The sequence below is a fragment of the Moschus berezovskii genome, chromosome 1, assembly GCF_049115385.1.
Source record: "Moschus berezovskii isolate FMDL1 chromosome 1, NW_MosBer_1.0, whole genome shotgun sequence".
In the NCBI taxonomy this organism is placed as follows: Eukaryota; Metazoa; Chordata; class Mammalia; order Artiodactyla; family Moschidae; genus Moschus; species Moschus berezovskii.
The window spans coordinates 94,876,449-94,901,919 of record NC_142460.1 but is presented as its reverse complement, the minus strand read 5'-3'; the positions used below and the strand labels follow the sequence as shown (position 1 = coordinate 94,901,919).

At 49.2% G+C, this 25,471-nt stretch overlaps 1 protein-coding gene across 2 annotated transcripts; it reads right to left on the bottom strand.

Moving 5' to 3' along the window:
* Positions 1-314: 314 nt before the first annotated feature.
* On the bottom strand, positions 315-22,845 carry LRRC15 (leucine rich repeat containing 15). Of its 2 annotated transcripts, none has more exons than XM_088838068.1 (2): positions 22,668-22,845; positions 315-5,961 (listed from the first exon to the last, which is right to left on the bottom strand). In XM_088838068.1, the coding sequence occupies exon 2, from the start codon at positions 5,954-5,956 to the stop codon at positions 4,202-4,204; it is 1,755 nt and encodes a 584-aa protein (XP_088694194.1). In that variant the 5' UTR covers positions 5,957-5,961; positions 22,668-22,845; the 3' UTR covers positions 315-4,201. The 2 variants fall into 2 exon arrangements, with proteins under 2 accessions (XP_088694194.1, XP_055263606.1); XM_055407631.2 differs by lacking the exon at positions 22,668-22,845 and adding an exon at positions 13,729-13,868.
* Positions 22,846-25,471: the final 2,626 nt, after the last annotated feature.

Here is a 25,471-nt window from a genome sequence, read left to right as displayed (position 1 = left end):
GGGAGTCTGGAGGCCTAGTTGTCTTGCAAGCTCAGCCACTAGTTCACTAGGTGACTATGAGAAATTCATTTCCTGTCCTGATCTTATTTTCTCCATCTATAAAATGGGTTGAGACTATTCCTAAGGATCCATCCAGCCACCGTGACCTCAAGACATCATTTTGATGCCACTCACTTTCCAAAGGCCTTTCCCAGCCCTGAATATCTGGGGTCTGTGAAGAGCTGTCTGGGTCAGCCTTGCATTCGTGTGACAAGCATAGAATCAACAGCGAGATCCCTTAGCCAGGGCACCCATAGGAGCACATGTGCCCTGTGTATACCGTTTATTGTTGATTCTGTACTCCAAATCTGTTACAAGCAGCATCCGGCAAAGATGGACCCCCCACCTCGCCCACCAGGGCTCACACTCTATAAAACCCTGGGGGCCTAAAAGCTCTAAATGCATCACCAAGCGCCTGAGACTATTTGCAGTGATTCCCTAAGTGAGGCAAAATCAATCCACTTTTGAAGGCAGCATGAAGGCAATGAGTTGGTGAGAACAATCCCTCCTTGGGTGAAGAAGAAAGCTCAGATAGGGAGGAGTTTGGCCTGGAGGAGTGCCCACCACACCCCTCTCTGAACTACAGCCGTGATCTCCTCCCCCAGACCACCACTACCTCCCCAGCAACTCCAGTTCAGTTCCAGCTGTGGGGTCTGTGGGTTGATTTCTTCAGGTGATGTGTAGCTAAAGGCAGGCTACCTCCCATGTCTCTCTAGCAACTCCAGCTATCTAGTTATCTGTAGCTGCCTCCTCTTCATAAACTTCCTGAGTCTGGAAATGATTCCCAATACTGCACTACACAGACACCTGTGGCAATGCCCTTGCGCCTGTGAAGAGTTCTGAGAACGGTGTTGTGCCTTTAAATCCTGAGAAGGAGGAACAATATACACTCAGCCCAACATTCCCTTGAGGAAAGCCAGTTTTTCTTTAATGGATGGATGAGTTTAACTTTTCCTGTATTTACAAAGCTTTGAATCCGCACAGTACCAGGTGGGGTCGAATAGCTAAGATGACGGGGAGCAACAAGACAGTGACTCCCATTTTCCTTGGTTTAGCAGTGAAAGCCTAGGACAGGCCATGAGTTCTTGTATGAGCTTAAAGAGAGAAGCAACACTCACAGCCTGTTAAATAAAGTTGCAGAAGCAAGAGGTTTTAGATCCTCACACATGTACCACTCCTGCACAGGGCTGTTGTGAGGGTTAAAAAGAAAATGCCTGCTAAGTGCTTTGAAGGGTATCTATACAGAGTAAACATCTTTGAAAAACAGTGGTTCTAACCAGTTTTTATTATCTTTCCTCCAATATTGACCCTCCACTCCAAATGGAGAACTGACAAGAAGGACTAGAAGCCAGTGAGCTACGGAGAAAAGTGAGCTCAACTCTGGAGAACCAAGCAGCTCACTTCAGCCCCAAGAAGTGAGCAAATGCCAAGAACCAAGAGCCTGCTGGAAAGGAAACTCCACCCACCTTTTCTGGCAGCTTCCTGACCAGACAACATGGTTTAGAGAGACCACATGGCCTGCCAAGGAAGAGGAGGCTCAATGGTTCCCTCCAGTCTCTGATGGAGAAAGAACCAGGGGCACTCAGAAGGTCAGGAAAAGGTTCCACCAGCCCCACCCAGGATGCCTCCCTGCGAGTCATCTGAGGACCGCTGCCCTCAGGCCAGCCTTTGATCTGGAGACACACGAGGTATCTTGGGCCAGAGAGGAAGATATTCCAAGGTCATGACCAATGCTATCAATACCCAGGGGTTCTGGGCTCTGCTTGACAGGTCACACTGGATGAGGAAGACTCCTTCCTTACCTTTCTGATATCTCTGGCCCACTTGTACCCTTGCACAATGAGATGCTGGGGCCTCCTTACAAGGAGTCCTTTGAGGAATGTGGTACCAAACCATGCTTCCTGTCTGGAGGAGGGGAACCATGCTTCCCCTTTGGGGCTAGGATCAACAAGGCAGGTCACCATTGGGAATGATGCTCAAGCCCCAAGCTCTAGGCTCATTTCCTTTTGGACCCTGGCAAACCCTGGTACATGTCTACCAGGTACTATAAATATTTTGAAAACATTTTGGAGACCCAGATTTACCTTGGGGAGATAATGTCTTTTCCCTCTAACAACATCTCTCCCAGATTTCCTGTGACAGAGAGTGAAAAGCTACAAAATGCACTAGTTCTTAACACACATCTGTTCCTGGACTCTTCATTGGGACCTGTCAGCACCATGCTGTTAAGGCCGAAATGGATTTCTTATTTGTCTCATGTGGCAGAGGGAACTAGTAAAGGCCAGTCAGGATTGATGGCAGATTTCCAAATCTGTACAGTATTGGCTTCAGCACTTTTCTGGGCAGATACAGACACCTGAAAGTCTCCATTTCACTGTTTCTGCTTCTAAAGTGGTATACCAGTTGTCCAGAGAAAGACATGCATTGTCATGAGTGTACTTCCTTTACTAGTGTGAATATGTGTGCAGCAGGAATGGTGGCCAGGGCAGGTATTCATGTGACTGCAACGCTGAACCAAAGCACTCAACTGTTGCAACCAGACTACAGGCAGGGAGAAGCTTCAGAGAGGTCCCTGACCCAGTCTGACCCTCTGTGTATCCATGTTGCCTGCTGTGTGTGAGAATGCTGAAGTTCAGTTTCTAGCTGACTGTAATGTCTATGGAGAATTTTACCACGACCAGAGGGATTGCTGGGTTCTATTATACTTGGCTGTCCAATTAAAGGATCTCATCTCTGAGCTATTTCACTTCCCCAGATGCAGAGTGAAAATTAAAAACAGATATAGGGCATCTCATGCCCATAAAAGGCCCAAGCAGAGGAACCTCCAATGAGCAACAGACAGCTTGTTGGCAGGGTAAGATGTGTGGTTGCGTGGGCCTCTCTAGTTGAGATGCTTCTGACCTGGCCAGTCTGGGTGCCTGAAGGTCTGGCATTGAATACAATTTCCTGCTCAGGCTAGAGTATACCTACCTCTTCTCCTCCACCGCTGGTAGCTGGGCCTTTGCAAGGACTGGCTGCAAGGGGAGAGCAGGCAGGGGCCCATCCTGATCTGTGGGGAGCCAGTTCCCAGGTAAGTCCATGCCACCTCCCAAGCCCCAGTCTTCTCCAGTAAAAGCCCCAGATGGAGGGTCCTGGTGATGTCTCATTTCTTGAACTGGGTACTAATCACACAGGTATGTACAGTTTGTGAAAATCCATCAAACCTTACACTAGCATGCTCCCACTTTTCTGTATGTAGGTTACATTTCCAGAAACAGTTAAAAGAGAAAAACCTTGCAGGTGAACACAAGGACCCCAGGTACCAGATTGCTTTCTCCATCCAATACCAATAAGCTGACTTTCATGTTTTGGGGAGGTCAGAACTTCTACATGATTTTATTCCTTAAAGGACTAAAATTTTCAAAGCAAAGTTTGCAGTTCAGAAATATTCTCTAAAGAAGCAAAACTTGTTGCACCGGTGCCTTTCTTCCTTTTCCAGATAAAAATCACAAGAGAGATACTGATGATGGCTCTGCCTTCAGTAACTGAGCAGCCTCAGTTTTCCCTTTCTCTCTCTCATAGCATCCTGAAAGCCAGGGCATTTGGCAGTTCTTGAAAAAGCAGCTAAAAGGTTTGAAGCCTCCTTTGAGGAGAAAAGTCACCTTGCCTTCAGGAGCAGGAAATGAAGAGAGACTTTTCATGAGAGGGGACAGGGTGGAGCAATGCCACAAACAAGAGGAACAAAGAAGGGGGATCAACTTATATAATACCTGGGAGAGGGGCTGTCCCGGTGGAGAACTATTCCCACAAAGTGGCAGGTGTGTGATCACTGTGCCTGTAGAGGCCAGCAGGGGCACAGACACAGGGAAGGCAAGTTTTGGAGGGGAGCTGGTGAGCGTTAGAGGAGGGGCTTTATTGAAAGAAGCCCAGGGATGTGGATAGGGACCACCACAGGATTTTTTCCATGGCATGTTAGATCTCCCTGGTAGTAAGAAGGTTCTGCCAGAACCTCATCTACAGGAGATCCAGGCAGGTCAGGAAAAGGTAGGGGTGCCTTTCTCTAGGGGACCTGAGAGAGAGGGACAGGGGATGGTGTCTGGACCCAGAGGTGGAGGCAGCACAGTGACATCCCCGGTCCTCTGGGGGTCCCGCCATCCCCCAGCCCTTCCTCCAGCCCTCCTTTCTAACACTCATTGGGTGCCTTCATCTGCATCAGGACTGCATGGCTCCTCTTCTTGCAGCAGCAGCAGCAGATGCAGGCGGCCAGGGAGCAGGCCAGGGCAATGATGCCGATGACAATGGCCGCAATGGCCAGCCCACTCTGGGCCCGGGTCATGCCCCCCGTGTCACGACTATCGGGGGTCTCAATGGTGGTCAGATCGGTGTAGTCCTGTGCAGGGCTGGTGAAGTCAGTGGTGGAGGAGATGGAGGTGGTGTCGGGGTAGCTGGATGTGTCCGGGTATGTCGGCGTCTCTGGGTAGCTGGGCACCTCGGGGACCACTGGGCCCTGGACACTGGGGACAGCAACATTGACATTGATGATGATGAGGGACTGGCCACGGACACTGGCTGGGCTGAAACACACAGGGAGGCTGTCTGTCCCCAGCCTGGCCTTGTTGAGCAGGAGCCAATTGTGGAGTGGAAGGATGTCTGAGTCACACCTCCAGGGGTTGTCATAGAGCCGCAGCTCACACAGCTTCCCCAGGTGATCGAAGATGCCCAAGGGCAGGTTCTCCAGCTGGTTGTTCTGCAGCTGGATGGTCAACAGGTCGTTGACATTGGCGAAGAGGTTTCCGGGGAGCTGCCGAAGGCGGTTGTTCTGCAGGGAGATGTTCTGCAGGTTGGCCAACATGCGGAAGACGCTTCCATCCAGCTCCTGCAGTGCATTGGTGTGGAGGGACAGCTCCCGCAGCTCCACCAGCCCGTTGAAGGCATCCGGGGAGATGTAGCTGATCTGGTTGCGGCTGAGGATCAGGACCTGCAGCTGGCGGAGGCTGCTGAAGACATTATCGGGGAGGGAGGTGATGTGGTTGTCGTAGAGCCACAGCTCCCGCAGGTTGTGCATGGGTCCAAAGATGCCGGGAGAGAGCTCCTTCAGGGAATTCCCAAAGAGCGTGAGCCGGTTGAGCTGGGGCAGCTGCAGGAAGATGCCAGGGGGCAGCTGGGAGATGTGGTTGTTGGACAGGTAGAGCTTCTGGAGGTTACGGTTGTTGTGGAAGAGGCCAGGGGACAGCATTCCAATCTGGTTCTGCTGCAGGGCCAGCTCTTGGAGGTTGCTGAGCCCGTCGAAACAGCCCATGGGGATGTCTGAGAGTCTGTTCTCATACAGCCGGAGGACCTGGAGATTGCTCAGGTGCTGGAAGACCCGGGGTGACAGGTGGGTGAGGCTGTTCTTGCCCAGATTGAGCTTGGTGAGGCCCACCAGGTGGTCGAAGACCCCATCAGGGATGTACTCCAAGTGGTTGCCATGCAGCTGCAGCTCCTTGAGGTTGCTGAAGTGGGTGAAGTGGGCCGGCTGGATCTGCACCAATTGGTTGCTGGACAGCAGGAGTGACTCGAGGTTGTCCAGGCCCTGGAAGAGGCCAACAGGCAGGATCTGGAGCTTGTTGTTGGCAAGGCTGAGGTAGCGCAGCGAGCCGAGGCTGCGGAAGGCCCCGGGAGCAATGTGGGCCAGCTCGTTCTTCTCAATCCGCAGCGCGATCAGGGCCGAGATGTTGAGGAAGGGGGACTCATTGAGTTCAGTGATGTGTGTGTTGAGGATCTGCAGGCTCATGGCGTTCCAGGGCAGCGGGGTGGGCACCACGACGATGCGCGCCCCCGTGCACTCCACCTGGGAGGCCCGGGAGCAGGTGCACTCGCTCGGGCAGCCATAGAAGGCCAAGCCTGCAGCCCAGGCCTGACAGCCCACCAGCAAAAGCAGATAATGTTTCAGTGGCATGGCCTCTGCAAAGGGAGAGAGAGTACACGGGTCAGGACTGCCTCACCGACACTGCAGCTACTTTTAAGCCAGCGTCAACCTTGGGTGCCAAACACCGGCTTGCCTTTGAACCCCATGACCATGTGCCCATCTCGTGCTACCTATAGCTTGATCTGCAAGCCTCTTCATCTTTCCCACCAGCCTTCCTACTTCCAGGCCTTTGCCCAAGCAATCTCCCCAACCTAGAGGGCTCTCGGTCCTCCTCATTCAAGTCTTTCCCACACTTCACATGCCGCCACCTTAGGATTCCATGAGTCGGCTTTAGTCGCCCTCAAAGGCCAATGGTTTTCCCAACCTCCCTCCCAACCCAGCCACAGAGGCCACATGTGGCATCCCCGTGACCCCGTCTGCCTCACTACTCAGTAGGCTTCACAAGGGCAGGGCTGCTGGTGCCCCAGCCTGACGAGTTCCTTAAGTCAGGAATAGTATCTTATCCATCTCCGTGTCCCTCTCATTTCCTGGACTTGCTGGCTGAACATGGCTTCCTCAGGAGAAACCAATAGGAGATGAGAACAAATGAACCGGGCCTGAACCAGGGGGAAGATGCTGAGGCCATGAACATGGAGGCTGGTGGGAGGAGCTGCGGCAGCCAGCAGAGCGGGACCATGCAGTGATCTGGTGGAAAAGACTGCAGGGAAGCTCAGTTTTTGCTCTCCCTGGGCCCCGCCCTGCCCCATCACTACCATCTACAGCCTGCCCCCATGTTAACTCTTTCACAGGTGCTTCATCTAGGTTTAATGCAAACCACCTTTCCAATAAAAGGAAATTACCCACACCACTTCCTGTCTTGCTGAAAGGACTGCTGTGGGTCAGCTGATGTCTGGAATCTGCCTTCTGGGTACCAAACCAACTTTCCAAAAGAAACATCAAGTGGCCTTGAGTAAGTCCCAGAAAACTTAGGATGTACTTTGAGCTGAGAGGGCTTCCCTGGCGGCTCAAACAGTAAAGAATCTGCCTGCAATATGGGAGACCCTGGTTTGATCCCTGAGTCAGGAAGATCTCCTGGAGACGGGAACGGCTACCCACTCTAGTATTCTTGTCTGGAGAATTCCATGGACAGAGGAGCCTGGCAGGTTATAGTCCAGGGGCTCACAAACAGTCAGACACACTGAAAGGTGGTAGGTAGGCCCAAATGTTCTCTCACACATGGTACTGATCTGAGAATGGATCCAAAGTCATGGAACTTTCGGTATTTGAGTTCAGGCCTATGAACTGAATAGAAAGTGGAGAATGGGGCATGGGGCTTGGGCCCTATGTGAATGTTTAAGGACCACTAACTAGTTGTTAGATCTTGAATGAAGCTTGAGGCCTCCAGGCTCAGCTTCCTCACCCTCAGTGATGTTGATAACCACTGTCCCCACCTGAGGCGATTGTGAGGGGCAGATAGGAGAAAGGCTGTGGGGGTGATCTGTACAGCACTGTGAAAAGGTGTGAGCATGTGCCAAGCTCACCCACAATATGCCCTTAGAGACCTGCAGGCAGGAAGGCCTCAAAGTGCTTTTAACCTTGGCATTCTTAGTCAAGGGATGAAGGATTTCTGTGTATGTGTTGAGCATCTGTAACTTCCATCTGAGGTTCAAAGAGGTCTTTAACTCCCAAAGGGTTAAGAACTGCCAATCATGCATTCCCATCATTTTAAGGGACATAGGAAGCAGGGAAACTGAGGCTTAAAGCCTCAAGCCAAGATCTTCAGATACCTGATGAGAACTTTGAGTGTTAATGCAGTGCCTCTCCATGCCTCTCCTTTTAATGAGCAAAAGCTCTGAGTCAGAGGAGAGAATTTCAAATGATGGTCTATAAGGCCGTAAACTGACTGGGTAGACAAGGTATTTCTTTGGCCACTCTTTGCTCCCCTGAACTCATGGGGTCCTGAGTCTGGTCCATAACTCAGAAGAGTCCAGGCTTCCTTACCTAGAACTCAGAGCAACCCTCCCCTGTTCCCCCTAAAGTTTACTCTAAGGACAGAACCCAAGTTCATCCCACCCCAGACCTTGATTGTTGCCTTAGTCACAACCCATCCAAGCCTTGACCTGCTGTGCTTTCCCTTCAAAGACTCAAATAAGTATGGAAAACTGTAGAGAGAAGAAAGGAAATAACAGCTTGAGTAATGAACCAAGCTGTAAAGGAAGGGGGCCAGAACCCGCTATGGACACATTTAAAGGATGAACCTGTACAGAGAAATGTCAGATCCAGAACCTGAGAGCAGAAAATGAACAGCTTAGATAGGGGGCGCTGAAAATGTGAATTCACACCCACCGTTAGATGTTAGGGCTTTTTAATTGATGGTAACAGAGAAGGAAGTCTGCTCACAAAAGCTAATGTGACTGTAGATCGCATTAATAGAAGTATTAAGAGTGGAGCAAAGGAGGCTTCCTCTACACTGCCCTCATCAGTCCACATCAGCAGTGCTGTTCTCAGTTTCACCCTGAGCTTGAAGAAAACCAGTGATAAACTGGTCTCCTGAAGGACTTCTGGAGAAGAGTTTGAGGAGGGTGAAGGGATGCAGACACCAGAACATCCTTGCACCCACTGAAGGAACTGTGGATGAATAGCCAGAAGAGATGTGAAGAATCTGCAAGCGCTTTCTTAATATATGTCAAGGGCTGACCTGGGATAAAGAAAGCAGCCTTACTCATGTGGCCTCCAAGGTCCAAACCAGCATGCAGAAGCTATGGGGTCACATATTTCAGTTCATCACCAAAGACAGCTTGTCAGAATCAGAATGGACAAACTTATAAGGTAATAAGATCCCCATCACTGAAAGTGTTCAAATAGAAACTGAGCAACTACTTGGTAAGGATGCTGGAGAACAGGTTCCTACACCTGGTAGAGTACTGAGCTGGATGACAACTGGTGTCCTGTTCATCCCCAAGAGGTTAGGATTCTAAGGCTGGGTGTCAGAGCAAGGACATGAGAGCCATCTACCAAGACAATAGTGTCTGCACTCCCAGGGAGTCCGCGCAGACTGCAGTGGGTGTTTGCCCACCCCCTTGATATGTGTGTGAGAGAGAGCCACTACCTGGACTAACTTACCAAAGGTGAAGCGTCACTTCTGGTTATGAGCCATGCAGTACTCAGCTTCTATGCCCAGAATGCTTCAAAATGGTATTGTCGCCCAAGTGTTAGAAATTAAATTAAAGTGCCCATAACCTGGCAAGCCCAGGGCATCCTCTCAAGTTTCCCCATCTATAAATGAGGGTGTGGGCCAAGGTACCTTCTGAGGACACATCTCAGACCTCTCTGAGTTTGTACTCCCCAGCTGGGGAGGGGCATCAAACCAGGCCCAGGAAGGGCCCAGGGCTAGGGGAGGTACCTTGTGATTTGGGAGGAGGAAGAACAAGATAATTCCCTTATAGGAACAGAGCCACTGTTGTTTAAAACAGACCACACTCAGCTTGACAAATATTGCAAGAATTTGCAGATTTTCCCCCTTATAAAACCCTCCCGTCTGCAGAGCCCACCCAAGCACCGCATGCCGAGGGCTCCTACTTGCCAACACTTGTTATTGTTGCAGCTGACACTGACTGCTCCAAAGGACCTCTGGGGAGCCCACTCCAAACCCAGCTGCAGAGCCTCCGGGGAGAGAGGGACCGCAGCAGCAGGGCTGGACACCAGGCAGGCCCTTAGATTTCCAGTTAGGGTAGCCAACGTCTAGGGCAGCCCTAGGCACTCGGGAGCCCAGCACACAGTGGCCTAATAGCCCACGCTGTCCTGCGCCGCTTGGTAGCCATGACAAATGCCAGTTAAAGTCCCACAAAGCTACCCTAATTACACCTTCCTCCTCCAAGCAGCCAAACGCGTTCTCAGTCGCTGCAGCGACCAGCCCCTGTCCTTGGAGGGGGCCCAGCCTGGCGTCTGTCACAGGTCCGGGGAATTTACTGAGCCCGCAATACACAGAAGGACAGACAGACAGCTCACCTGGGCACTCTGACATGGTCCCTCCCCAGGAGGAGAAGTTCTTGGACCCGGCGCTCTGGCTCTGTGTCGCCTTAGCAAGAACTGCCGATGTGACTCATGGGCAAACACATAATTAGCCGCGAAGCCCTGGGCTTTGTTGGCTGGTGGGCTGGGACTGTGGGGTTTAGCACCATCATTCACATTCCCTAAACACGAGCTTCTGTGGCAGGAGACGTCTTCTTATTTCAGTGCCACGGAGCAAAGATTTTGGAAAGAGCCTCAGAGACGGACGTGCTACCCAGTCTTGACTCTAAGCTGGAGTGTAAGTTTAGGTAAATTCTCCAGACCCCAGCTTCCCCTCCTGTAAAGACTCCCAAGGCCCCTGGACAGCTCTGATATCTTCCAGGAGGCAGAATGGAGATTTGGCCTCAAGCCCCGCCATTCCCACCGTCCCCTACAGGTCGCATGGAGCCATCAGCCGTGCCACCTTCACACTGAGGCTTGAGGACCTCGTATCCATCTTTTCAGGCCTATCATGCTTCAGAAGTTTTCCAGGCAGGGTAATCCTGTTTGTTAACTGGTGCATTTTCACATGGCTGATAGCCATTTCATGGGTTGGGGAGCTCAGCTGGGAGGCCACCTCCTAGCCCATCTGGGGAAACTGAGCCCCAGAGAGGAGATCTCTCTCCCTGGCCTGTGTCCTTCCCCCAGAGAGGCCTCCCAAAACGTGGCTTTGTGTGCACTGTGATGTTGCCCCATTCACAGAGGGAGCTGTATTGGCTCTCCCTCACTCAGCCAATGTCAGCGTCAGTCCAGCTGCTCCTCTGTACATGGTCCACTGGCTCTGAAGTCACCAAGAGGGTCACTGCATCCTAACCTCCCATCTCACTGATATGCGGTAACCACCCCCAACCCCAATCAGTATACAAACATTGTCTGGAAGTACCTGGGAAGTTTGCTTAATAGAACCGACCTCACCGCATCACATCAATGAGGATTACATGTAAAGCGCTTAGACTCACTCTTGGCCCCAAATGAGTACCTACTAAATGTTACTTACAATTACTGTTCATCCACCTGTTGAGTAAAATCAGAATCTCTGGAGGCTCCACCCACAGAGCTCCTGATCCTGAGGTCTGGAGTGAGTGGGTGCCCAAGACCCTGCACATTTAACAAACTCCCCAAGTGACTCCGACACAGGGGTCCACAGCCCTTACCACCACTTGAGACCTAGGTTAGCTGGGCCCCCACACTCCTGATATATGTCGTTTACTGCCAAGCAGGAAAGAGAGACTGAACCCTGGATAGGGGGAGCTGAAGGTCAGGACACAGAGCTGGCCCAGCCCCCTCTGTCGCTGTTTCCTTCAGTGGTCCTTTCTCCATCCCTGTCATAAATCTGGGGTCTGAACTGAGTTGAATCCAGCTGTGGAGGCTGCTTCCAGAAGCAGCACTGAGAGGGCAGGGCACCAAAGGCACCAGGGTCTTCTGATCCCATCTGATCTAACCATCTGGTCAATGGTTAGAGAGGAAAACTAAGGGGCCCAGAGGAATGAGGGGTCTTGCCTAAGGTCACATAATCAATGGAAGACTCCAGACACCCAGATCAGGGTTCTATCTAACCATAATGCTTGGTGACCCCCTGAACTTTAACATGAGGCTTTAGGACCTCACCAACCACATGTCTGACCTGGAAGCAGAAAGAAGTGGCTTCCCTCTCTCCATCCTAAAATGATCTCAGGTTCATCTACAGTCCACCCTCCAGCTGCCCAGCGTGGTTCTTCAAGGTCAAGTGCCTCTCCCAACTCCCAGGCTGCATGGTCTGGGAGATGTTCTTCCTCAAGTCTGCTCTGATGCTTATGTTTGCTCAGTTTCACCTGAGTGCCCTGGAAGAGTGGAGGGAAGGAACCAGAAGGATTGATCCCATCATCTCAAAACACAGCCCCGTTCCAGACTTTACACCCAAACACATCCTGGAACCCCAAAGGAAGAGTGGTCACACCCTTATCCCCGACCTGGTTCAATCACTGACCCCATCTCTCGTGGCCCACCAAAGTCAACATACAGTTCATTTGTTTAAAGAAGAAAATGAGAACGAAAAAGCCAGTCCTTTCCAGCCCCAGGGTTAGGGGGAGGTAGGGCTTCCTGAAGAGGCCAGAGCAGGGCTGTAATTAGGTTGGCAGAAGCAGCAGGAGATATTGACAAACTTGCCAGCAGAGCAAAGAGACACTCCCACTTGGGGTTTTATTTTAAAAGCCTTGGGCTACAGCCCCCTTCTCAGGGTAACACCTGGGGGGCCCAACTTTAATAAAATGGATCAGCCCCTCCTCAAAGGATCTTGAAAGAAGTTTCTTAATCCCATGTCCCCAGAGCCCAGGGAGGCAGTGAAACCAGAAGCTGGAGTCAGTCTTTGGCGGTCAGGACTCAGTGAAGCAAATTGCCATGTATTCACTGCCCCAGGAGCGTGCGCTGGCAGGACAGAGTTGGAACAGCTTCTGCCCCAGCTCTCCTGACTTTTCCCCATCTGGATCTACTTCCACCCACACCCCACCACCCCTTCCATCTGCTGAGCAAGCCAAGTAGTGTCTCCAGCCCTGGAAGAGCCTTTCATGTCCTGACTTTCTGCAGGGTCTGTTCAGAACCCTTCTCCCTGGCCCTGACCTCTCTCACATACTTGTCTCCTCCCCATAGAGCCTGCCTGGCTGACTCAGGACCACAGGCAAATAGGACTGTCTGGCCCTGAATGTACCCCAGATGTTCAATCGAGGCAGAGTGTAAGAAGTGACAGCCATTAGAGAAATTCTAAATAATGGAGCCAGTGGCGCCCACACTGGTTGAGATACGGTGATATAATCCTAAAGGAGAAGCCAGAGCATTTCAGATGGGCATCTCGCACCTTCAGTCTGAGTGATGTGTCATCCAAGAGAGAGTCGCAGCCCGCTCAGAGGTCACGCATTTGGCCCTGGAGGTAGACTGGCACTCTCACACTCAGCATGGCTGGGAAACTCTAGAAAAGTTCTGGTTTTCCACAGTCGGTTCCTTGGCCCCGCTCCTGCCTCTACGTGTGATCAGAGAAGCTGGTAAAGGTGCAACAGTCACAGTCTTAAATGCAAACCACCCTCATCACAAATCCATCTTCAGTCCTGACTCTCTCCACCCAAAGCCATTAGCGGCCAAGGCAAGAGGGGAAAGTGGCCTAAGCCACACACAAACTTAGCATCCGGAAAAACTCTGAATCCACAGCGGAATTCCAAATTGGAATCCAAACCAGACACCATAACATCTGCTGAAGCTGCTTTTGTAGCAACTGTGAGTCAGTCTGTGAAAAGAGGACAGCTCTTGCCTGGGGAGCCCCCAGCAACCCCCGAGAGACCCAAATTCACCATGGACCACTGGTGGCCACCATAGCAAGTGCTGAAGAAGAGGACCTGGGTTTGAATCATCTGAAACTTAAAAGAGAGAAAACTCTTCTCCCGGTTGAACTAGTATCCAGAAAGAGGTACACTTGATGGGTAACTGGTGTGATAATTTAGTCAACTTTCCATGCGTCTTGCCAATCTAAAACATCTTCTCAGCATCTCAGGTCGACATCAGGGATGGGTAGGACAAGTGAAGCCAGAGGCGGGTCAGGGATCAGGAGAGGCGGGCTGTGGCCCCAGGCGCCTGGGCAGCAGTGAGGCGCGTTCTGAGAGCATCCTCAGGCACGGCGCCAGCCCTGCCTCTTCTGGACTCTCTTCCCCGGGGGAGCGGGGTCAGCAGAAAGGGAGGGGGAGGGTAGCCGGGTCCTTCCAGTCCGGTGGAAGGGAGGGAGGAGGCGGGAGGCCGACCCGCCTACTTACCAGCAGCTCGGCGCCCACCCGCCTGCTTGCCGTCGACCAGAGGGAGCCGGAGAGGAGGACGTGGGGTGGCTCAAGGCTGCAGCATGAGTGCGGCTCCCGGGTCCTCCGCGTATTTAAGGGCTGCCTGGCGTGAGTCACCGCCAGGGGCAGTGTCGGCGCGGTGGCAGGGAGGGGCGCGCGCGCCGCTGCAGCGCCCCGACGTGCGAGGACAGCGGTGCGGCATCACCCGGGGAGGCAAGCCTGCAGCGCTCAGGGGAAGGGGTTTCCTTCTGCCAGATTTTGTGCTATTTTTCGGCCCGGGAACTGGGGTGGGAAGGGAGCGTTGTCTGTTTTTTTGAACACGTTATCCTCTTGTCTCTTTTTCTCCAGTGTTTCTTTTGGACTTTCAACGGCGTTGGCTGCTGCGGTTCTAAGAAAGGGTTGTGGCTCTAGAAAAAGCATCTGTCTTTTCCGTTTAAACCTTCTATTCAGAAGTAATTTCAAGTTTACAGAACATTTGCAAGAATAATACAAGGAACCCTCTTATTTGCTTAACCCAGTTGACTCTGTGTTAACATTTTGGGAAAATTCTGAGGAAAGTTACCCCCAGGGTGTCACTCCTAAAAACAGTGTTTCAATTCCCCTCTGACATCGTTCTCTGTTCCCTCACTGCCCCATGCAGAAGTGGGTACACAGGGCAGTCAGGTGACCTGTCAGAATGAGGGTCTCCCTATGCCCTGCACCTCTGCATTGGAGCCATCAACCTGCTGCCCCAATGGGAGGGTAAGAAACCATGTCTGTGCATGGCATCACCAAGAGGGCCTGGGAGGGGAAGAAAGAAGTCATAGTTGGAGGGGCGGGGAGGTTGTTAAGCCCCAGCTTCTCCAAGGTGGAGCCTCAACAAGTTATGAGCCACACTGGACCAAGCCACCTGCCCTGCTCAGCTCAAGTTACCCTCGCAGCCAAGTGGGGAGAGTGATATTTACACACAGCGCCTCATGGGATGCCGAGAGTCTTAATTAATGTTTGCACTGTGCTTTGAGATCTGTGATGAAAGGAAAACATAAAAGTGTGTAGTGTTATTACTGAATAGTCATTTGGGTGGCTTGCCATGGTCAAGCCCTTCAACCTGAATCATGCCGCATGCCTCCTCACCATGGCCCCATAATTCAGAGCCAGAAACAAAAAGTGCCCGGTCCATTAAGTCATACTGGCCCAAGAGGGGCAGGCAGAACTTGGAGGGGATCCCCACGCAGCTCCCAGCCGTCCTCTTCAGCCACCAGCCTCCCTTCCAAATAATAGTCCATGTGGAGAACTCCCTCCGACCCCCTACTCCCCTGGAACCTCCACATTCCCAAATTTGAGTCTTTAACTGCTTTTCCTTAGAACCTACAAGAATAAGAATATTCCCTCTTTACTTTCTTTCCTCCTTTCCCAACCCTAATACCCAGCTGCCCTGTGCTAGGCCCTGTCCTGGGAGCTGTTGGACAACACAGGGATGAATTGGAAACATTTCCTGCCATTCAGTGAGCACGTACTATGAACCAGAAAGAGCACAGGCACCTTATTGCATTTATGCATTACTTTGTCTCCACTGGGTTTCACAGCTTCACCACTATTGACATTTGGGGTCACAGGATTCTTTGTCATGGGAGCTGTCATATGTATTGTAGGATGCTTAGGCATCCCTGACCTCTGCCTGGGGCTTCCTGGATGGTGCTAGTGGTAAAGAACCTGCCTGCCAATGTAGGAGTCGTCCACCTGCCAATGCAGGAGTCGTAGGAAACGCTGGTTTGATTCCTGGGTCAGGAAGACCCCCTGGAGTAGGGCATGGCCACCCATTCCAGTATTCTTGCCCAGAGAATCCCATGGACAGAGGAACCTGGTGGGTTACAGTCCATGGGATCTCAAAGAGTCAGACATGACTGAAGCAACTTTGCATGCATATGTGCATGACCTCTGCCCACTAGATACCAGAAATATCCCTCCCAAATTGTGACAACCAAAAATGTCTCTACCCAGTGCCAAGTGTCCCCTAGGAAGTCAATACACACACATTCGTGTGCATACGCATACACATAGACCTGGCCAAGAACCAATGATTACCAAATAAGCCTGTGAGTATGAGTAATTGCCCACATTTTACAGATAGAAAAACTGAGGCCTTGGGCAGTTAACTAATTTCCCCAAGGCTACCTACTAAGTGGCGAATCTAAAATCCAAGCCTTAGATTCTTTATTATATGCTATTTCCACCACACTGTATGCTTGGACACACATAATACTATAGACAGAAGTGTGACTGTGTGGTGATCGGTGCAGTGTCAGGGTTAGAAGGGGAGGCCCCTGATAGAAGGCCATTGACAGAAGCTTCTCTGGGATAAGGTTGATACCTCTCGGTGCATTTGAAGGGATAGGGCTTGAAACGTACAAAGTGATCTAAAAAGATGAGCAGAGGGAATTCCTTGGTGGCCCAGTGGTTAGGGCTTTCACTGCTTTGACCTAGGTTCAATCCCTTCTTGGGGAACTAAGATCCCACAAGCCTCACAGTTTGGCAAAAATAATAGATAAATAATTTTGTAATTAAAAATAGAAAGATGAGTTGGATCTGGAAATGCAGAGACAATTAAGGAAAATCATGGAGTCAGAGGAAGGAGAGAGAGCTCACAGTCAAACACTTCATGAGCCCAAGGTGCGTGACGGCCCCACAGGGAGGCCTGGAGTGCCTCTTTGAGGGGTGGAATGCCTCTCTGCAGGCAGTAGGGAGCCCCCAAAGGTTTTGGAGGAGGGGATTGGCACAGTCCAAGCCATACTGCTGGAGGTGTAGTACAGCAGGGTTCCCAGGTTTCACGGAGGACCCATGGGTGCTCACAGAGAAAGCAGGTTCCAGAGCACTTCTATCATTTTCTCTGATCTTTTGACCAGCCCTAGGTTTCAGTACAGTAACTGGGCTGTGCAGGGAGGTCTGTTTCCCAGATTAACAGTGTCTATGGGCAACAGTTGCACACAACCATTTATAAAATAGAGAAACATCAAGGACCTACTATATAGCACAGGGACCTAAATTCAGTATCTTGTAATAACCTATAATAGAAAGGAATTGAGAAAAAAGAATATGTAAGATCCCCTGGAGAAGAGATAGGCTACCTGCTCCAGTATTCTTGGGCTTCCATGGTGGCTCAGCTGGTAAAGAATCCACCTGCAGTGCAAGAGACCTGGATTCAATCCCTGGGTTGGGAAGATCCCCTGGAGAAGGAAATGGCTACCCACTCCAGTACACTGGCCTAGAGAATTCCAGAGACTATATAGTCCATGGGGTCGCAAAGAGTCCGACACGACTGAGCGACTTTCACTTCACATACATATAACCGAGTCACTTTGCTATTGTAAATCAACTACACTTCAATTAAAAAAAAAGAGAGAGAGAGAGAGTGTACGTGGGGATCTAGCTACAGGACGTCTGGGTTTCTGCTCACTGAGCCCCTCTTTTTCACAGGGAGGCATATTCTCTGCTACAGAGAAAGCGAAATGATCCAAGCCAGTCCCCAGAAGTGAGATCTATTATTGGTGAAAGTAAAAGCCTGATTCACTCCCCGCAGGCCCTGTAAACTTCAGGGCTCACTTTCCAGCCCCCTCTGGGAGAACCAGAAGGGCCAGGTTGTCTCAGAGTTTCAGGGAACTCTGCACTCCCACCCACACACATTTCTCTAGTTTGGGGAACAAGCACAGAACCCAGGGAATTGGGGGCCATGTGATCTAGCCTCCCCACTGGGGAGGAAGCCCCCCCCCCCATCTCCACCTCAAGAGATGAAGTTATAACTCTGCTTGGTCTGCTTCCAGGGTGGGGAGGTCATTACCACACAGTGAAGTACCCTGGTAGTTGGGCAGAAAAAAAACACGGAGAGATGTGTGTGGTCTTATGCACTTTGATGGGAATATAAACTGGTGGAGCAGTAGGCACCAAAATCCAAAATGTGTAAATCCATTTACCAGCATCAGTGCTACATACACAGATGGGAAAACATGTGGGCAAGAAGCTACATGTTCAAGATGGGTCCATGCAACATTGTTGGCAATAATAGATCATTGTAAACAATGCAGATGTCCATCCGTAAGACAATGATTCCACTCATCATGAAACCCACACCAAGCAGCTAATTTAAAAGATGGGGTCCATCTCTGTTTGCTAAGCAAGAAAAATATATGATGTTTTAAGCAGACTAATATATAGTGTGTTAGTTGTTCAGTCGTGCCTGACTCTTTGCACCGCATGGACGGGAGCCTGCCAGGCTGTTCTGTCCATGGAATTCTCCAGGCAAGAATACTGGAGTGGGTTGCCATTCCCTACTTCAGTGGATCTTCCCAACCCAGGGATAGAACCCAGGTCTCCTGCATTGCAGGCAGATTCTTTCCCATCTGAGCCACCAGGGAAGTGCATGATTGCACTAATTGGTTTTAGGAAGACACTCTGCTGATCACGATCACTCAAAAAGCCAGATGGCACAAAACTTCAGTTTTCCCATTGCATGGCTCTTCATTGCCTATGGGGTCAGCCTGGATGGGCATCCAGGGCCTGTCCCCCTACTTCTCTCCTTTCCCAGGTGTCCCTGTTTAGCCCTCACCTGTTCTTCCCCTCCCAGTGGCCCAGCTGTCTTAGAGGCAGAGAAGTCCATGGCCCCTGAGTTCCAGATGCATGGTTGTGGTTCTAAGCTCATTCCCACAGCCCTGGCTTCTCTCTGAAGGAGGAATTTTAGGTTTTTTCCTCAGAGCAGTGAATCCCAAAGATAGGCATCACTTTTGCTCACCTGGACAGCCTCTCATAATAGGACTGGGATGCAGCCATCACCTGTCTCTGATCACTTACTCTGTTTTATTAAAAAACCAACACATATAAGGAGAAACAACAGAGGACAGTGCAGGTGAGAGAAAATTTCAACCAGCTATACATCTGTATGTGTTTGCATGTGTACTAATACATGCATATATATACATATATCTTTGTCTGTATCTCTTATACAAACACATAGAAAAAGATCTAGAAGGATACATATCAAACTGCTACAGTAGTGGGAGCAGGGAGCAATGATGAAGGAGGATTTTTTATAACTGTATGTTTCTCTTAAGAAAAGACACAAATGAACTTAATTCTAAAACAGAGACACAGGAACACAGAAAACAAACTTATGACTACCAAAGAGGAGAGGGAGGTGAAGGGAGAGGTAAATTAGGAGCTGGGATTAATATATGCACACTGATATGTGTAAAACAGATAACCAACAAGGACCCCCTGTAGGGCACAGAGGACTGTGCATCAGGAACTTAAACAATATTGTAAATCAACCATACTACAATTTTAAAATTTTAAATAAACATACATTCCTGAATTGCATCTAACTGATCATTAGAATGACTATTTCAAAAGATAAAAATTAAGTTCTATTTTTTAATGTTTCATTTCATTACACTGAAACCTAGCTGCCTGGGCCCTCTACCAATGACTCTCTCCCCTGCTTCAGACGCCATCATTACCTGCTCTTACCCATGGGCCAGCCCCTTGGGCGTTTGGGGCCCATGAGCAGACTCACCCCTTTCCAGAGCCCCCTTTGGACACATCACACAGTCCCTTCCCTCCACCATCCTGGTTGCTCAGCTTGGAGCCCCAGCATTCACTCAGCAAACTGAGTGTTCAGTGAAAAGCAGGTCTGGCCAGGGGCCCGCGTACAGAAATGAATTTGTCTGAAAGGGACTCAAACACGTGAACGGTCACAGTCAAGCATAAGGCCTGTGTGAAGTGGGGCCACACAGGGGAGCTGCTCAGCCTGCCTGAGCTGCAAGAGGAAGGCTTCCCCTAGGAGATGACTCTTGGTCTAAGCCTGGTAGGATGGGCCAGCCTTTGGGCACTCTGAGAAGAACAAATAGCATTTGCAAAGGCACGCAGGCACCAAAGACCATGGCGTATCCAAGCTGTAGCAAATAAACCATAGGCAAAGTGTGTGTGAGGGTTCTGTAGCAGCACCATCGAGGGAAGAAAGCAGAGTGTGCCATGTGAAGGGTCCCACCAGCTGGACTCATTCTGCAGGCCATGGAGGGCCATGGAAGGGCTTAGTCAAGGAGAGATTTATCAGCTTGGTGTCAAGCAGTGGTTTTCAACCAATAGTGATTTTGCCACCCTGCTCCCCAGGGGACATTTGGCAATGACTACAGACATTTTTGGTTGTCACAACTTGGAGAATGCAAGTAGCATCTAGTGAGGACAGGTCAGAGATGTTGCTGAACATCTTCCCAGACATGGGACAGTACCCCTACATCAAAGAGTTATCTGGGCTGAGATGTCAAGAGTGCTGAGGCTGAGACTCACTGAGAGGACAGGCAGCTCTGGCAGCAGTGCAGAAGACGGATTGCATGGGAGGAGGGGGTAGGGGCATGGAGACATGAGAAAAAGTATAGCAGTAGCTCAGATGGGAGACGGTGAAAGCCTGAGCTGGGACAAGACAAGGACTGAGAGGGAAACCTGAATCAAAAGTTATATTAGGAGTTAAACTGGCAAAACATAGTGATGGATTGGTTATGGTGGGTAAGTGAGAGCTGTTACTATAGAGATAAGATGACAACAAAGTGAGCCCCCAAAAGCAAGAGTTTAAATGAGTGCTTATTTTCCATCTAGAGCTGGAATGGTGCTGCATCAGGTACTGAGTTCCCATCTATCTAATTGAGATTGAATTCCCATCTCAATCCATGGTTGCCATCTCATATCCAAAATAGCTGCTCCAGCTCCAGCCTTCACATTCATATTCCAGCCAAAGGAAAAGCAAGGAAAGAGGAAGTGAAGGGCTCAGTTCTTTTCTTTATGGAAATGACCTAGAGGCTATCCATACCACTTCTGATCACATTCCATCAGTCAGAACTTAGTTGCTTGGCTGCCACTACCTGTAAGGGAAATGCAGTCTTGAGCTGAGTGCCATGTATAAAAGCACAGCTTTTATAACTGTGGAAGTAGGGGTGAGCAGCCTCTGGAGAACTCACAGCGGTCCATGCCACAGGTGATGAAAGAGAAAAAAATCGTGAAGGAAAACAGGCCGGTGTTCAGCATGAGTGTCTGAGTGGATGGTGGGTTCTGTTAAGAGGAGGAAACACAGGGAAGGGCATGTGGGGAGACGGCAGAGTCACTCGGACAGACTGGATACGAGCCCTATGGGGCCACAGTGTAGACTGTCTAGCAGAGTCCAAGATCAGGGTCTGGGCTCAGGGGAAGGGTCTGGGTGGGGATGGAGATGTGAGGAACTTTCAGTAAGGACACCGTCCAGAAAGGTGCTGGATGTGGAGTCCAAGAACCGCAGCCATTCAAGCAGGCTCTACACATAGAGGACGAGAGGGAGAGGCCACCTCTGACCCCCCTGAGATTGCCTGTCAAGCAGGTGCTGTGCAGGAGCACTTTTCTAGGGAGACAGCTTGGGGCTGGCATCAGATTCTCAGGGGTCTGGGCGCAGGGTAAGAAGGTAAGAAGGGGTTCAGAAAGGCAGTCTGGGGCTCCCCAATATTATTGAGGCAGGCAGAGGAAGAGGAGCCCACCAGAGGGACCAGAAAGCAGTAAGGAAGGTAGCAGTGCTGAGCAGCCAGATGGAGAATTAAGACGGGGGTGGCGGTTGGCGGGTGGCACCTGTAGACATGGTAGTAGTCTACGGGGCTAGAGCAGAAGTGGGAGATGGGGTCCCGGAGGGAAGGGTGGGAGAAACGGCCCATCCTGGAGGGGACACGGGGCTTTTGGGGTGACAGAGGACTAAATGTGTCAGAGGTTGAGAGGACATGTCCAACAGAGAGAATGGGATTGTGATGAGAGCGATAGTGCAAATTCTATCTTCTTCTTGAAACCAGTTCCTGACACCAGCTCCAGGGACCACAGCTGCACCCTTTTCTTTCTGCCTCAGAAAAGGGCTCAGACTGCCAGAGTGTCTTCCACCTCTGCCTGTCTTCTCTGACTGGGTCCTTAATAAGTTAGTCGCTTCTCCAAGCCTCCTTGTCAACTCAGATGAGAAGAAAAATCATGGGTGAAATACCCAGCTCAATCCTGATCACAGAAGGTGCCAGTGCTTGGGAGGACCCTTCTCTCCTCCCCATCCTCCCCTTCTCACAGGACAGCTGCTTTTTACTTCTCAGGGAAAGGACAGTCTTTAAGAAAATGACTTTATAATCTTCCTACTTGTCCCAGAGTGTCAGGATTTGGGCCATTTAAAGGATTGTACACCAGCCTCATAAAGGAAAAATGAAATGCTTTAAAATACACAGAGTAGGACAAACAAATTAATGGGACAAACAAGCAGAAAGTCGCCTTATTTTTTTTCTGTCATAGTTTATTACAGGTTCTTGACTATAGTTCCCTGTACTATATAGGAGGTCCTTACTGTTTATCTCTTCTATATATAGTAGTGTGTATCTGTTAATCCCGAACTCCTAGTTTATCTCTCCCCACTCTTTCCCCTTTGGTAACCCTAAATTTGTTTTCTATCTCTGTGAGTCTGCTTCTGTTGTGTAAATAAGTTCATTTGTGTCATTTTTAAGATTCATATGTAAGTGATATCACAGGATATTTGTCTCTCTGTCTGACTTACTTCACTTAGTATGATAACCTCTAGATCCATTCATGTTGCTGCAAATGGCATATTTCATTCTGTTTTCTGGCTGAGTGATATTCCATTATTTATATAACACATCTTCTTTATCCATTCCTCTCTTGGTGGACATTTAAGGTGCTCCCACATATTGGCTATTGTAAAGAATTCAGGTGTGAACTTAGGGGTACATGTATCTTTTCCAATCAGAGTTTTGTCCGGATTATGCCTGTGGGATTTCTGGATCATATGGTAACTCTATTTTTAGTTTTTAAAGGACCCTCCATACTGTTCTCCATAGTGGCTGCACCAATTTACATTCCCACCAACAGTGTAGGAGGGTTCTGAAAGTTACCTTCTTAAAACGCTCAGTGACAACTCCCAGACTCATCTCCATTCATAAGTGGTTATTAATGGTAGTTCTCCAAGTGTCATGAGATGGTTCTTCATCCTCGCGTTCTATTCCTGATGATGATGATGTGTTTAGAGTTATGAGTGTCCCAAGGAGGCTGTTTGGTCAGAGGCTGTCAAGCCTGGAAGCAGTGGGTGGAGGAGAGAGGATTTCACATGTGAAAAAGCAATCTTAAAAACAAACAACCCAATTAAAACCTAGGCAAAGGACTTGAGTAGGTATTTCTCCAGGAAGATATACAACTGGCCAACAAGCACATGAGTAGATGCTCAACATCACTAGTCATCAAAGAATTGCAAACCAAAACCATATGTATCACTTCACACTCATTAGGATGTCTGCTGTCCCCAAAATAGAACCTGGTAAATGTTGAAGAGGATGCGGAGAAATTGGAGCCTTTGTGTGTTGCTGGTGGGAATGTAAACATGGTGCAACTGTTGTATATAAAAATATGGTGGTTTCTCAAAAATTAAACAAAGCAGGGACCTCTGTTCAGTGCTCTATAGTAAACAATATAGGGAAAGGATCTGAAAAAGAATAGATATTTCTATTTGAATAACTGAATCACTTTGCTGAACACCAGAAACTGATACACTGTAAATCAACTGTACTACAATATAAAGTAAAATTAAACCCAGCATTATTGTATGACCCAGCAATTTCACACACAGACACACACACGTATATGTTGTTCAGTCACTAAGGTGTGTCCGACTCTTTGTGACCCCATGAACTGTAGCCTGCCAGGCTCCTCTGTCCATGGGATTTCTCAGGCAAGAATACTGGAGTGGGCTGCCATTTCCTTCTCCAGGGGGATCTTCCCAACCAGGAATCGGACCCAGGTCTGCTGCCTGTCTCCTGTATCACAGGCAGATTCTTTACTGCTGAGCCTGGGAAGCCTATATATATTTATCCAAACGACTTGAAATGTTGGTCCTATGACCTGTCCACATTGGGTGAATCAGGAACCAGCTCATTTAGACTGGGTCTCTGTGTTTATCTTTTTCAAAAAGGCCTAACTTTTAATTGCATAGGAAAACATTTCGCCAATTAAACAAGGATCTTCAACTCTGTCCCACATAATTCGATATGAGAATTGCTTTTTGTGTTGTAAAATACATATAACATAAAACTTAACATTTTAACCATTTTTAGGGGTACAGTTCAGTGGCATTAAGCATATTCATATTACTGTGCAACCATCATCACGATCCGTCGCTAAAATTTTGAATTGCCCCAAACTGAGACTCTGCACCCATGAAGCATTGGCTGCCCATTCCCCCTTCTCTTAACCCCTGGCAACCACCATTCTACTTTCTACCTTAATGAATATGAATGCTTAGGCACTTCATATAAGTTGTGTCATACAGCATTTGTCCTTTTGGACATTTGGGTTGCTTCTCCCTTTTGTCTATTATGAATAATGCTGCAATTAACATGGGTGTACACTTATCTTTCAAGTCATTTAGAGATACGCATGGCAGAAAGTGAAGAGGAACTAAAGAGCCTCTTGATGAAGGTGAAAGAGGAGAGTGAAAATGCTGACTTTTAACTCAGCATTCAAAAAACTAAGATCATGGCATCATTTCATGGGAAATCAGTTCAGTTCAGTTCAGTCGCTCAGTCGTGTCCGACTCTCCGCGACCCCATGAATCACAGCACGCCAGGCCTCCCTGTCTATCACCAACTCCCGGACTACACTCAAACTCATGTCCACAGAGTCGGTGATGCCATTCAGCCATCTCATTCTCTGTCGTCCCCTTCTCCTCCCGCCCCTAACCTTTCCCAGCATCAGAGTCTTTTCCAGTGAGTCAACTCGTCGCATGAGGTGGCCAAAGTATTGCAGTTTCAGCTTTAGCATCAGTCCCTCCAATGAACATCCAGGATTGATCTCCTTTAGAATGGACTGGTTGGATCTCCTTGCAGTATAAGGGACTCTCAAGAGTCTTCTCCAACACCACAGTTCAAAAGCATCAATTCTTCATGGGAAATAGATGGGAAAAAAATGAAACAGTGACAGACTTTATTTTCTTGGGCTCCAAAATCAATGAGGATGATGACTTCAGCCATGAAAGTAAAAGACACTTGCTCCTTGAAAGAAATCTATAACAAACCTAGACAGCGTATTAAAAAGCAGAGACATCATTTTGCTGACAAAGGTCCATCTAGTCAAAACTATGGTTTTTCCAGTAGTCATGTATGGATGTGAGAGTTGGGCCATAAAGAAGGCTGAAAGCCAAAGAATTGATGCTTTTGAAGTGTGGTGATGGAGAAGACTCTTGAGAGTCCCTTGGACTGCTGGGAGATCAAACCAGTCAATTATAAAGGAAATCAACCCTGAATATTCATCGGAAGGACTGATGCTGAAGCTGAAGCTCCAATACTTTGGCTATCTGATGCAAAGAGCCAATTCATTGGAAAAGACCCTGATGCTGGGAAAGATTGAAGGCAGAAGGAGGAGACAACAGAGGATGAGATCGTTGGATGGCATCATCGACTCAATGGACACGAGTTTGAACAAGCTCTGAAAGATGGTGAGAGACAGGGAAGCCTGGCATGCTGCAGTCCATGGAGTTGCAAAGAGCCAGACATGACTTAGCAACTGAACAACAACAACTATATATATATCTCATATATATATATATATGTATACATATACATATAAGATACATATATGTATACAATATATATGTGTGAACAATTCTCATACTGAATTATGCTGGACAGAATTGAAGATCATTGTTTAA

Bases quoted from the DNA above. Each gene is read 5' to 3' on its own strand.
- LRRC15 (XM_088838068.1), bottom strand. From the start codon at position 5,956: ATGCCACTGAAACATTATCTGCTTTTGCTGGTGGGCTGTCAGGCCTGG.